We start from the raw sequence: 14542 nt of genomic DNA on the forward strand, positions 1-14542 counted from the left end.
AGCTGTTCCTCTTAAGAGAATGATGCGATTCAGTTGATATTTATTTTATTTTAACCCTCAAGAGCTAAGAAGAACAAGTTATACACGTGGCAGATTACCAATAATGAGGCATTTCAGCTGGGCATACTCTTCGGATAATTTCTTCATCCCTTCATGGATTTGCCCTGATTCATCCACAGTCGGGGAAGATGATAGAAAGAGAAGCTAACTGGCCTGAGATGATCAAACCCATGTTCTTGGCCTCTTTAAAACTGTTTCATCAGGGATTAATTTCCTGTGGACTTGAGGTTGATATTGAGAGCCAAAACAGAATCAGTCTCAGAGGTATTACTTTGTGATTTAAGATGAGGGGTTTCAGGGGCGCCAGGGTGGCTCAGGTGGTTGAGCCGCTGCCTTTGGCTCAGGTCATGATCTCAGGGTCCTGGGATCGAGTCCCACATCGGGCTCTCTGCTCAGCAGGGAGCCTGCTTCCCCCTCTCTCTGTGATCTCTTCCCTTCCTCTCTCCTACTGTGATCTCTCTAAAAAAAAAAAAAAAGATGAGGGGTTTCACCTGTAATTCCTGGACTCATCTTCTTTGCAGGTATCTCCAGTGAGGATTGTAATCTAGTTTTTACGCTCCTTGACCATATTTGTTACATTGCTGCTTGCATCTGTATACATCAAAGAACAAAACACCCAAATCAAGAAAGTAAAAATACATTTATTCAAAAGTACGCAACTGACTTTCAGCAAAACAGATCTCTTTCTCACGTTCAGACTTGCAACAAGGCTGGTCATTTCACCTGGAAAACCTTTTTCTTTTTTAAATCTATTTTATTTTATTTTATTTTAAGATTTTATTTATTTATTTGAGAGAGAGACAGTGAGAGAGAACATGAGCGAGGAGGTCAGAGGGAGAAGCAGACTCCCCATGGAGCTGGGAGCCCGATGTGGGACTCGATCCCGCGACTCCAGGATCATGACCTGAGCTGAAGGCAGTCGTCCAACCAACTGAGCCACCCAGGCGCCCACCTTTTTCTTTTTTAAATGAATATTTTTTTGGCTGCGGAATCCCTTCTGTGGCCCATACACTTCTCTGTGCAATGGCGTCCTATGAAGACCTGGGGTATACAGGATCACATCATAGATAACAGTGAAGTTGTTCAGACAAAACCAGCAGCAGCGGGGAAAGCATGGAGTCCAGCCTACTGGCTGCCCAAGCAGGAAGCCCACCTTGTAGGCACTCTTAGGAGTTGAGGATGGAGGTTACCATTTGTTCAGACACAGGAGTGCAATGAGAGAGCCAGACCCAGGGCATGCCAGCCGGAAGCCAGCTAGAACCAGTCTGCAGTGGCACTTAATGTCTCTGGTGTAACTCAGAAAATGGTGCCAGTTAACCCCAGTTTACACACACACACACACACACACACACACACACACAGCTCCTTCTCTAATCCATGCAATATGCCCCCACCCCCCCAGGAGTGTCCTAGATAATCCTTGAGTGGAAATTTAAAGAAATAATGTTTACGGAATAGCAATTTGAATGGATGCAAAATTCTAAGTTGCCTGGGACAACCATGTATTGGCTTGGTCCTGCAAACACGACAGACAGAGCTTGGTTTCCCAGCCCTGCTGCTTACTGAGCTGTGTGCTCTTAAGAAATTGGTAATGGTCCGTAGTCTCAGTTTCCTTGTGTGGAGATAGGAATGTCTGTTTCATGGGGCTTTTGTGACATCAAAATCTAACCACAGTACGTGAACGATGACTAGCAGAACCATAGTTAGCGCTGTCACCAGGGCAAACAGAGCAAAATGTACTCTGACATTTCAGGACGGGTGGGGAAAAGGCTGTTGCTGCTCAGCCACAAGGGGGCTCCTAGACCCGACTTTCACTTCTGGCTGCCAGTGATATCAGTGGGATAGGTCTGAATCTGAGACACACCTGCCAGTGGAGCTGGGTTTTCTAAGGGTGGAGGGAGTTTAAACATTTGTATAATTAAGACATTATTATTGAAACAATTTCTTCCTCCTGAATTTTGATGTCCAGGGTCAATGCCTTGGTCATACCATTTTAATTCAAGTGCTCGTTGACTTAATATTATCTCAAGACTGCTTCCAATTTAATCTTCACAATTACCTTTCAGGTTTGGACCTGTATTTCCATTTTACTACATATAGTTGGGAATTGTCAACCTGGAGCCAAAATGAAATGTGTGTGGTCTATATTTAGGCATGCAGACTTATGCTTAACTATAGAGTCAAAGGCAAAAGTCAGTATATTAAAAAAATTGAATGGGTAGGTTTGTCATGAAAAAAGTCATAGAGCTTTATTATGAAAGCATACACTTTGGGTCTTTGTTGGGATTTGTATTTTAAAATCTCAAGTCTCTTGTCGGTGTTAACTTTTGATCCAATGAGAAGGAGCTCATGGTAGATGGTGGGTGGTAGAGAAGGATTGGTGCTTAGTTGTCAGCTCGTCTAAGGCTTGGAGTCTAGAATTAAGGAAATGGAAGTCTAGAGGTGTTGACTGACAGACGCAAGTCGCATAGCCAGGACTGGAACCCGGGACCCTTCTGACAACCAGGACTCATTGGTCCACATGAAGTCGGTGGCCTTAAAGCTGCGCTTGTTTCCTGTGAGCTAGCGTATTAGCTACCTTTTTCTTCTAGGCTGGCCACAGCATACCTTGTCATCAAATGGCAGAAAGACTACTTTCTAGATTTCTTTGGACATCAATCCAATAGGTTTCTGGGCTCCTCCTTGCCTCCATCCACTGGTGCTTGCTTATAAAACACGGAACAATTTTAATGTGATTCTAGAAAAAAAATATTCCATCATCTACCTCTTGCTGTTTTCATCCCCCTCCACCCTCCTACTCTAAGTGTCCTCCATGTTGAAACATGGCGGCCGATAGAATAGCCACCTCCAGACAGCCAATCACCTGACTGCTGGTTGCTGCCGTTCCCTAGTAGCCAGAGAGCTGCAGGCTCAAGTGTATGGGCTGACGGTGCTCCCATCTGGCCACTCAATACTTGTTTGATGTTACTGACTTCTTGTGGTAGGAAAACCCCAATTCCCTCATTGTACCAGGATACCTTAGGATACGGCAATGAGAGCTGAGATCGACAGACATGTGGTCTTTCTTCTCCATGGCTCCGGGCGCTTGCTTCATGTTACTTGTCTTTAGAGAGACAACAGTCATTTTATGCAAGAACATACTTGTTGCTTGACATGCTTTTCAGTGTAGCTCTGAAAAGTTTACTTTAAGAACACATTGATAATTTTCTTTGTACACATGACACTTCTTTGGAATTTTTCTTCCTATGTGATACTTAAGTAAAAATAGAATAATTAGCGTTTTGTTTTAGGGAGCAATCTCTCCTTTCCGCCACTAGAATATGTATACTTTTTTTTCCTTTGGAGTCTTATAAAATCAGGTCATAGAGAATGTGTTGTCATGGTAGAGTCTTATTTCAGTTTCTCTATTCTTTGGAAGCCTTCAGTAACTTCACATCCGGGCTCTTCTGGTTCTCCAGTTCTTTGCTTTCTTTGTCGCTACCCAGCATTGGCCATCTTGTTTTGATGCCTGATTCCTGGCTCCCCTGGTTGCCCACCATGTTCTCAAGCCGCTGAAGCCATTTAGTGCAAACCCTAAGAGTTCATTTTGAAAAGCATTTTATTTCTCCCTGCCAAGAAGGAAGAAAACAGTTGAAACAACAGGACATCGTCCTTGTTTTAGCCACATTTGAAAAGAGATTTAGAATTCTTTCTATTTGATATTTATGGAATGTGTACTTTGTGTCAGGACCTGTCTTGGTTCCTTTAGGGAGAAATGGGCATGAAAATAGGTTTATTTGTTTATTATTTTTTAAACCTAATCCCTCCCCTGCCTCCCCAGTTCTTCTTTGGAGCAGTCCCTTCAGGTTCTGAAAGACAAATGTTAATTGCGTGGGACCAGGGACGGCCTTTCAATGCGTCTGAAATCCCCAACTTTTCTCATCACTGTTTTTTAAGTTCCTTTTTGTGTGTTAAAAATTTCTTTCTTTTTCTTTTTCTTTTTTTTTTAGAGAGAGAGGAAGAAAGAGAGAAAGAGTGTACATGCAAATTGGGGAGGAGGGGCAGACGCAGAAGGAGAGAAAGAGAATCTCTTTTTTTTTTTTTTAAAGATTTTATTTATTTAGGGGTGCCTGGGTGGCTCAGTGGGCTAAGCCTCTGCCTTCAGCTCAGGTCATGATCTCAGGGTTTGCGATCAAGCCCCACATCAGGCTCTCTGCTCAGCAGGGAGCCTGCTTCCCCCTCTAATTCTGCCTGCCTCTCTGCCTTCTTGTGATCTCTCGATCTCTCTCTCTCTCTCTGTCAAATAAATAAATTTTAAAAAATCTTTAAAGATTCTATTTATTTATTGACAGAGAGAGAGCATGGGGGGAAAGGATCAGAGGAAGAAGCTTGCTTCCTGCCGAGCACGGACCTGGATGCGGGACTCAATCCTGGGACTCCAGGATCATTACTGAAGCTGAAGGCAGTTGCTCAACCAACTGAGCCACCCAGGCACCCAGAGAAAGAGAATCTTAAGCAGACTCCATTTCAGTGCAGAGCCCGATGGGGGGATCCCTCTCATGAACCTGAGATCATGACCTGAATTCTTTCTTGATTGTAAATACCCCTCTATCTACTAGTGCCACACTTCTTTCCTTTATTGTCAAGCTTCTGGAAAGAATAGTTTACATTCAATATCTTTGTATTTCTCTTTTCTCAGTTATCTTTTCTCAAGCCTACATCCATTTGCTTTCTGTCCAATCAGTGAAATTATTCTACAAGGATTACTCTGTTACCTACTTCTGCATAACAAACCATACCAGAACATAATGGCTCACAGTAGCAACCACAATCTATTTTTATCTCTCTTGAGTATGTGGGTGATTGGGCTTAACTGGGTGGTGGTTCTGCTTCACATGGTGTTGGGTTGGGTTGCAGTCATTTGCAGACTTGACTAGTTTGGAATGTCCAAGATAGCTTACTCACTCCAGAACCAAGGAAGTTGGTTCTGGGGTGTTGTTGGCTAGGTTGGCTGGGGCTGTTGGCCAGAACACCTTGGTTTTCTTCCTGTGGTCTCCCCATATGACTTGGACTTCTCACAGCATGGTAGCTGGGTTCCCAGGGGGCAATTCCCAAACACAAAGGCAGAAACTGAAGATCTAAGGATTAGCCTAGACAGGTTTATAGTCTGCACTTTTTTTTTTTTTTTTTGGTGAAAACTGATCACAGGGCCAGCCAAATTCAAGAGGAGGGGAGGTTCATGTCCTGGTCATATTGCCAAAGAGCTGTGGGATGCTGCAGCTACAAACACAGTTAGTTACTAAGGATGTCCTAACTGATGTATCCATATTGTTGAATATTTTGCAGCTATCACACAGATAGGAATACCCTATATTCAAGTAGAACTAGGTCTGTGGTGTGTTATTAAAAGAAAATACATGACAGATTTTATAGTAGACTATAGAGATGTGTGTAGACATCTGCATATGTTAGTATGAGCGTGGTGCAAATGGAAGGATATGCTTCAGACTGCTCACATTTGTTCTATTGAATATGCCTTAATATTATAATGGCTAATCAGTTTAAAGGTAAGCAGTGGTACTCAGAAATCGATTTCAAGACCAGATAAAATCTGTAGACAAACAATAAAGTTAAGAGGTAATGTAGGAGAATATTACTTTAAAGGCTTAGGGAGTGTTTATAAAAAATAGGGATCTCTTTTTGTATGTCTGTTGAATGTTTATATATGCATAGAAATAAATCTGTAAAGATTTAGAACAAAATAATTGCCACAATAATTTCTGGATGACAGATGATTTTTTTCTTTTTAGCTTCTCCGTATTATACAATTTTAAAAACAATGAGCACATTTTATTTTTATGATAGAATAACAGTATTTCTGAAAATGGAAGATAGTACAGAAAAACTGGTACCATTCAGGGGTCTGTTATCCAAATACTCAAGACTTGAAAAAGCAATAGTGACATGAAATTATCATAAAATGAATCCATTGAGAACAGCAGTTGTCATGTAACATTTTTGGTCCTTTCTTACAGCAAAGACTGAAGGAAGAGAAGGAAGCCAAACGGGCACGTTTGGATGGTAGGCATGCCTACTTATTTGCAATTATAGCTTCCTGCATAGACCTGGACAAAACTGAAGTGGAAGATGCCATTCTTGAGGGGAATCAGGTGAGATGCATTTGAGTTCTCACTGACTTAATTATGGAGGGCACAGAGAGTCTATTGACTCAGTCCTATGGCATGATCTATGCTGGGCTGTGGAGGGGGTATCTGTTCTAAATGGGCAGGACTCCATTCTGATGGTAACAGGTGATGGCAGATTGACTTTAGGGTTCTCCAACTCTTCATGTTGAATGGGTTACTTATAACTGTCATTGAAGTCCCATGATTCTGACAGCAATTCTGCATATTTCTGAATCCAGTGAAGCTGGGTTCAAGCACCATCTTGGAACCTGAATATGGAGAATAGAATCTTCTCTCAGCCTCTGATTTATCGTGTTTTGCATTTATCCTGTTCTAACCTGGTGGTTGAATTGTGCCATAGTTCCTTGGCTTTGACTTTGGTTTGGCAGCTGAATCTGGTTTCTTTTGTTCCTGAACTTAACTTCCATTTTCTACCATGATTTCTTTCCAAAATCTGGGGTATAATTTGATTTTGGAGAGGGTAGGTCAAAATATGGGAGGATATAGTTTCCTGAGCACCAAGAAGGCATATCAGGAGCCCTATAGTAGTTGCTGAATGTTTTTGTTGCTGTTTTTGTTTGTTTGTTTTTTAGGCACAAAAATAGAGAGAGAGGGTGAGTCCTGTCTGTTGATAGAGATGTCACAGTATTGATAATGTTATTTGGTGTTACGCTTTTAAATGTTTAACAAAACAGCTTTGAGCAAGAGGGTAGAGGGAAGCACCATTTTGAGTGTTTGCTGATTTCTATGGTGTTAATACTTCCACCATGGCTGATTCCAGACTACTAACATGATGTTACTAAAGGCTTAGTTGGAAAGAGCTGTGATCAGTTGGCTGTCATGACGAGTACGAGCTGTCTCCAGCACTCCGCTGGCTGTGTTCCTTCCTGCCATGTCACTTTGGTGGGGTCACTAGGAGTCAGTGGAACAGTTAGGGGTGGAGAGCACTAAACAGCCCCCCAAAATGGAGGCATAAAAGTAGACAGAGTCTACCTAATTCAATCTTGAAGAGATTGTTCCATGGGTGAAACGTTTACCTCTGCCCTACTCCCCAATTCAGACATCTGGATTTGGGATTGTGCAAGTGGAATGAGCGAGTAGAAGTTCTGAACCATAGGAAGCCCAGTTTAAGCTGCTGTGTCATATTCAGGACCAGGAAGGTCAAAACCTGGGGACTGAAATAAAACATCCCAGCTTGGGCTCACAAGCAACGTAGAGGGGCAAAAGTTTCAACTGGAAGTACCTCCTTAACATTTTTGGCTTGGAAGTTCATTTCAGTAAGGGCCTCCTACTTGGCCCCAAAGCATCCTCTATCAAGGAAGTCTAATGAAGGAAACAGGGCAGCTTGCTCTTCATTATTTTATTATTTTATTTTTTAAAAGATTTTATTTATTTATTTGACAGAGAGGGATCACAAGTAGATAGAGAGGCAGGCAGAGAGAGAGAGAGAGAGAGAGATTGGGAAGCAGGCTCCCTGCTGGGCAGAGAGTCGATCCTAGGGGTGGGACTCGATCCTAGGACCCCGAGATCATGACCTGAGCTGAAGGCAGCAGCTTAACCCACTGAACCACCCAGGTGCCCCTTGCTCTTCCTTATTTATTATAGTTTTGTCTATAATATGGTAGAAATTGAAGGGGGCTTATTTATTTACACAGTAAAATTTTCAGGCTAGAGTTTTTCATTTGGAAACATTTTATTTTAAATTATGGTAATGACATAGGATATAGAATTTACGATCTTAAACTTTTTTTTAAAGTAGGCTCCACACCCTTTAACACTGAGATTAAGATCTGAGCTGAAATCAAGAGTCAGACGCTTAACCTGCTGAGTCACCCAGGTGCCCCATTAATCATTTCTAAGTATACAGTTCAGTAGGGTGAAGTATGTTCATATCATTGGGTAATGAATCTTCAGAACTCTTTGTCTTGTGAAATTGAAACTCGGTATCATCAAAAAACCCATTTCCCTAGCCCCTGAATACCACTATTCTATTTTCTGTCTCTATGAATCTGACTACTTTAGATACCTCCTATAAGTATAATCATACAGTATTTGTCTTTTTGTGACTGGCTTATTTTATTTAGCAAAATGTCCTCAAGGTTCATCCGTGTTGTTGCATGGATCAGAATTTCCTTTATTTTTTAAAGCTGAATAATATTCCATCATTGAATATGCCACACTTTGCTTATCCATTCATCTGTTAATGAACAAGTTGGTTGCTTCCATCTTTTGCCTGCTGTGGATAACGCTGGGTCAGCAAGGTATACAAATATCTCTGCAAGACCCTGCTTTCAGTCCTTTTGGGTATATACCCAAGAGTGGAGTTTTTGGATCATAGAGTAATTCCACTGATATTTTGAGAAATCACCATACTGTTTTCTATAGTGACTGTACCATTTTTACAGTCTTACCAAAAGTGTATAGGGGTTCCAATTTTTCTACATCCTTGACAACATTTATTTTCTAGGATTTTTTTTTCTAACAGTAGCCATCCTAATGGACATGTAGATTTTTATCCTTTTTCCTCTAATATGAATTTAAAACTGTGCCACTGGTAGTAGGCCATCTGGCAGACTTCTAGTTGTATGGCAAAGCTCACGGACTAAGTTTTGGACTGCTCTTGGATGGAGTGTAATCATGTGTGTTCTTCTGGCATTTTTCAGTGATTATTATAATTTAATATTAATTGTCTCTAGTGCATTAGACTGGGTTTTAAAAGGTATTTGTTCTCTCTTTCTGATCTGCAATTGAGTGAAAACAAAGCACCTCTATATTTATCTGCTTTCAACAGCTCAGCACTTTCAGAAATTAGCAAAACTGGAGAGACAGTCTCTTTTCAAATGTGTATATGTAACAAATATTTTCATGATTAATTGAATTCCTTCATTGAGTTACATTTTTATTATGGTGAGGCACTTACTCTATTTTTATGTTGCAAAAAATATGATGCCTTCTCTACGGCTTGCATTGACGCAGTTTTATCTGCAAAAGAAGATGACAGCAACTGCTGGTACGAGCACGGTTTCTAATTCAGCACGAAGTTGTGACCTTGCCTTTTCTTTTTTGCAGATTGAAAGAATCGATCAGCTTTTCACTGCTGGCGGTCGTCGTCACCTTATATTTTATTATCAGGATGTGGATGTGGCAGAAACAGGTATCCAGACTTGGTGTTATGTTACCCACAAATGTGTTGCTAGGTTCATCCAAGGATGGCATGAAGCTGAAGGCCACCCTTGGAGCTGACATTTCCACCTTGGCCCATGGGACAGATGGGCCTACACTTCCACCTACACTTCCACCTACACTTCCACCTACACTTCCACCTTGGCCCATGGGACAAATGGGCCTCTGTGAGGTGAGGCCTGGGTTCCATTTTCCCTTGAAGGAGAAGGGACTGATAATGATAGGTATGTAGCCTGGTTGTTCTAACTTTGAGATATTTGGTTTCCCATTTCAGGTTGGGCTGGTGACTGAGGAATAACAATGTACTTTACATTTTGAGGCTTCTTTTCTGTCCATGCGAGTCCTTCTATGCAGTTATGTTCTAGAACTTTTTATGGGCATCTGCTTCTTTTCTATATAGACATCATTTATTTTTAACATAAGAATTGTTGCCAATGAGCATAATGAGTTTTCTGGTTAAATACCACATTATGTTTATTTTCTACTGTCGATGATTCAAACGAGTAATATGGAATGACAAGTTTAGTTATTTTCACTTAAGAAAAATTTGCAAATCTTTGTGTGGATTCAACTGGCATAACCCATTCCACTTTTATGTGAATTCATATAATTTTAAAGCCAAACTAGGGACATAAACAAAAATATAATGATTATATCAAAATATTATATTCATCCTTTTATGACCTTTTTGAAGAAAGGGAAAGTAGTTATTGCTGTTGGCATATAGTATGGTTAATGCTTTTTTGTTTAAAAACTGAGAAAATTATGAATATGTACTCAAAGTGATTGGCATTTTTCTAGAATTATTCATCTGAAATTTTATGGTCAGAAAGTTCATTACACTGAGAGAAAAGTTGAAATACATACGTTTTGAGTTCTATACCAGATTGCAAAACATAAAGTCAAATGAAATGTTGAGTTTGTCTGTGAAATGTGTGCTGGGTAGAGTAGGCCTTTGTGTGTAAATCTGACATTGAACAAGAAGGGTTCATAGGATGTAGACACGATGCAAGCTTATTTTTGTTTCCCACTCTCCCTCTAAATGTTTTTGGTGGGACTGTCTTTAATCTTTTGACCTTGGATTAGAATTCAGACCATTCCTTGACTTTCCTGGGTATTCTTGAGTAAGAAAAATTCCTATTGTTGCTTCACGTTGTAAGTACTATCTCAATTCAGACACTAAAAAAAAACATCCAGTTGATCAAAATTAATTGGTCTAAAGTTCAGTCTTCTTAACTTCTGGTCCTCTCCCTTCCTTCCACTCCAGCAGGGATCTGAGAAGGTCCGTATTTGCTGCGGGAGAGAAGCATTTGGTCCTCCTCTGCTTCTTCAGCTTATCCTTCTGGAAACTCCTGTCCACACTGTGTAAACCACAGTTGCTGACTGTGTCGAGCTTGAAGTAGGGCAGGGACAAGAGCCGACAGGTGGCAGGAGAGCTTTGACTTGACTGACATTGTCACTTTCACAGTTGGCTGAACTTGATTCTCTGGATCTTTGCTCTTGTGGGCACTAGGTGGATTCTCCAGAGATGGTGACTGGTGGCTGTGCATCCCATGGTGATATCCTCTGGTTATTGTTTTTTTTTTTTTTTTAAAGATTTTATTTATTTATTTGTCAGAGAGAGAGAGAGAGCGAGCGCGAGCGAGCACAGGCAGACAGAGTGGCAGGCAGAGTCAGGGGGAGAAGCAGGCTCCCTGTGGAGCAAGGAGCCCGTTGTGGGACTCGATCCCAGGACGCTGGGATCATGACCTGAGCTGAAGGCAGCTGCTTAACCAACTGAGCCACCCAGGCGTCCCTCCTCTGGTTATTGTTATTGGACGCATTCTCTGTCAAAGCCTCAGTCCAAGTCCCCAGCCCAGTGCTGTTGGGGGAGAGCCTAGGAGAGGGTTCCTCTAAGAGGTCCTAATCCCAGGGTTTTAGGACCCAACTTCCAGTCCATGTCCTTCCCCAGATCTCGCCCTTGGCACTGTCCTCCTCCCACGCCAGTAACCTTGCTTGAGCTACTGTGTCACGTGAAGAGCTAAAACTTTCGTGGGCAGATAAGAGCACAGTGGACCAGCTTTGCGTACTGAAATGGTCCACTCAATGAGCTGTGTGCTTAGATGACTAAAAATGAATTTTAAAATAACAATAATGAGAACACTTAGTGAGCAATGATTTTTATGTCCTTTTCTAAGGTCTTCACACGTATTAACTAACTCCTTTAATCCAGATGCTTGGATCTAGGATTAGTATTTGAATTTTTCCGATCAGAAAATTGAGGCACAGGAAGATTAAGTAACTTGCCCAAGGTCACATGGCTGGGAAGTGCAGCCCAAGACTCAAGCCTTGGGAGTCTGGCTCCTTATTCATCATGACCCTCTCCTGGGTCAACAGTGTCCTGACTCTAGCGCCATACTGACAGGGCAGCAGGGGTCTGGAGTTTTACAGTCAGAGCTGGTTTCTGATCTTGGCTCTGCCACCTGTTGGCTGGGACTCAGGGCAGGTCACAGCTGCCTTTAGGGTTGTACTGACTTCAGTAACATCAACACGGTACCGAGGAGGGGAACTGACACAGCACGTGCAGTAGATGCTGTCCCTCCCTTACTCACCCCTTCTCAATGACTCTACTGTGTGACCTGTTGTGGGTGGAAATGACTTTTGTAGCTTTGGCAAGAATCTACTTCGGACCAAAGTCTCATTTCAGGACCTCTCATTGCTGTTTTTTGCTAGAGCAATGATTCTGAAATAAACCTGTGATCTGGAATCACTAGCTCCTTTTAGATCCCTTCAGGCCTTCGGCTAGAGATTATCCGAGCAGTGGACCTTCCAGGGCACATGGATGAGTCAGCATGACAATATTTTCCTGAGGAGGCTTCATTCTAAGAGGCAGGCACGTGGACTATAGATAGTAATGGTGAAACTAAAATTCTTCTGCCCTTGTAGGACAGCTTGGTGCTCCAGGGGGAGTAAATCCTCTTTCTGAGAAGTTTAAAAAACCCAAGGTGTTCGTGACCGAGGGAAAAGATGTTGCTCTTACCGGAGTATGTGTGTTCTTCATCAGGACTGACCCTTCCAGAGCCATCACTCCTGAGAACATCCATCGGGTAAGGGGCAAGAGCAGTCCTTTACCCCAAATTGCCAAAACTCACATAAATTCTCAAAAAAAAAAAAAAAATCCCTCCCTAGAGAGTTAGCCACTGTGTCCATCGCCTATCTAAAACTACTTTCAAAGAGATATTTCTAAAAGGCTTCACGGCAAACAAGAGGATGTTTCCTTTAAATCTGTTGAGTCAGAGGACTTCGTGTTCAGTTTATTATCACAATTGGATATAATATTATATGTATGCCTGGGCACGCATGTGTGTGTGTGTGGGTGAAACAGGGAAGTCTTGCCTTTTAAACATAATTTCCCATACATTACTTACTTAATGGCAAATTTCACACATTTAAAATAAGATTTACAATGATGGATATATAATTTTATTTTTTGTGCAAAATAAAGTGTAAATCTCCTCTGCGCACATTGGGTGCATTATCAGCTTGGAGCAAATGAGCTGGTAACGTCTCGGGTTCTGTTTAGTTCATGACTTTATTTTGAGGATTGCAGTTTAGAATAGTATAAAGCTTACATCTTAACCAGGGTATCAGAAAAGTAATTTCCTGGACTTAGAGACTGAATCTACACACAATTCAAGGCCAGTCCATACAGAAAACAGAATGTTGACCTCCAGCTGGCAGCAACCTGCCTAGAAACCAAGCCCCTTCTCCAGGAAACAGCCCGGGTGGCTGGTCTGCAGTGTGAGACTTGCAGGAGGCCACGAGGAAGGCAAGCAATAGTCATGCTAATGACTGGCCAACATGGTCAGGACCTGGTTCATGGGTGCCAGCCGCCTTCCCTCCGTCCGTACTCCCAGCATACTTCCCTGGGACCGACAAGAGAAAGCCAAAGATGCACCCTTCACCCATCCCACAGGATGCCCCACTTCCTGGAGCTGCCTCTAGCTCCCCCACCGCTGACGCTGCCCGTTTCCACCACCAGGAGGCTTTCCTAGTCCCCTGCCTGCTTCTGAATGTCTGCTGACATGCAGGCGATGGTCACCAACTCTTGTAGTGGTCGGCTCAGAGCTTTTGCTCTTCTCTTTTGGTCCATCTTCATTTACTTCTGCAGAGAGCGGATGAGCGGACAGCATTCAGAAACGACTCAGCAGCCATGCTGCCGTTGCAGGTGATTTATACAGCAGAGGGTCTCCTAACTGTTTTCCAGGAGGTGAGCTTTAATATGCTGGACACCGCGGATGGAGGCCTGCTTAACAGCATGAGGCGCTTGCTGTCTGAGATCTTCATTCCCGCTCTCAGGGCCACGAGCCAGGGCTTGGGCGAGCTTGAGGGTCTTCAGGAAGCAGCCAGCATTCGGCAGGAGTTCTTGAGCTCTCTGGAAGGCTTTGTGAGTGTCCTGTCAGGCGCCCAGGAGAGCTTGAAGGAGAAGGTAAGAGGGAATAAATTATTCCTTCAGAAGTTATCAGATGGTGAAGAAATCAGCACTAAGTATGGAAGGCTTCCCTTCGATGGTCTTAATTCTGTTGCCCAGCAAATGTGGAAAAACATTTTGTGGGAGTTTTTATTGCCCCTTCAAGAGGTGGTGGTGACGAGATTTAAGGGATTAATGCATTAGGGGGTCCCTTAGAAGGGTCGGCCATGATGGAGGGTTCTATTTAGGAATAGCAAACGTTCGACAGCAAAGGGGAGCATATGGAATGCTCGTGGCATTGCTCTGTGGCCTAGAAGGAAAGGAATTTGGAACCAGGGTGTGTGGTATGTGTCTCTGTGTGTCCATGTGTGTGCACGTGAGTGTGGGGTGGTGGATTATGGGTTGGGATGGAGGAAATCCCGAAGATGAGACAGAAAGGAGAGAGGAGTTGACACAGCTGGAAGGAGTGGATTGGGTCCTGTGGTTCAGCCTGTGACCAAAAGGGCCTTTAAGAATAAGTTTGGCAAAGGTCAGGTTTAGCTTCCATAAAATTTGTGTGATCTAAGGTAAGCCTGTGTTACCGGTTCCTTGGGGGCAGAAGGTGTTGGATTCAAAACCATGGCGACAACAGCCCAGATCAGGTATGTATGGGAGACAGAGAAATGCAGCCTATGATACCAATGAC

General features: G+C 42.6%; 1 protein-coding gene across 1 annotated transcript in view; it reads left to right on the top strand.

The window, feature by feature from the left end:
* DNAH5 (dynein axonemal heavy chain 5) overlaps positions 1-14542 on the top strand; it is a 264535-nt gene that overhangs the window by 52548 nt on the left and 197445 nt on the right. Inside the window, exons 2-5 of the mRNA XM_032337743.1 lie at positions 6075-6209; positions 9294-9378; positions 12333-12493; positions 13654-13875. Coding sequence (XP_032193634.1) covers positions 6075-6209; positions 9294-9378; positions 12333-12493; positions 13654-13875 — 603 coding nt within the window. The remainder of the gene's footprint in view (positions 1-6074; positions 6210-9293; positions 9379-12332; positions 12494-13653; positions 13876-14542) is intronic.

The sequence above is a fragment of the Mustela erminea genome, chromosome 3, assembly GCF_009829155.1.
Source record: "Mustela erminea isolate mMusErm1 chromosome 3, mMusErm1.Pri, whole genome shotgun sequence".
NCBI classification, from domain to species: Eukaryota; Metazoa; Chordata; class Mammalia; order Carnivora; family Mustelidae; genus Mustela; species Mustela erminea.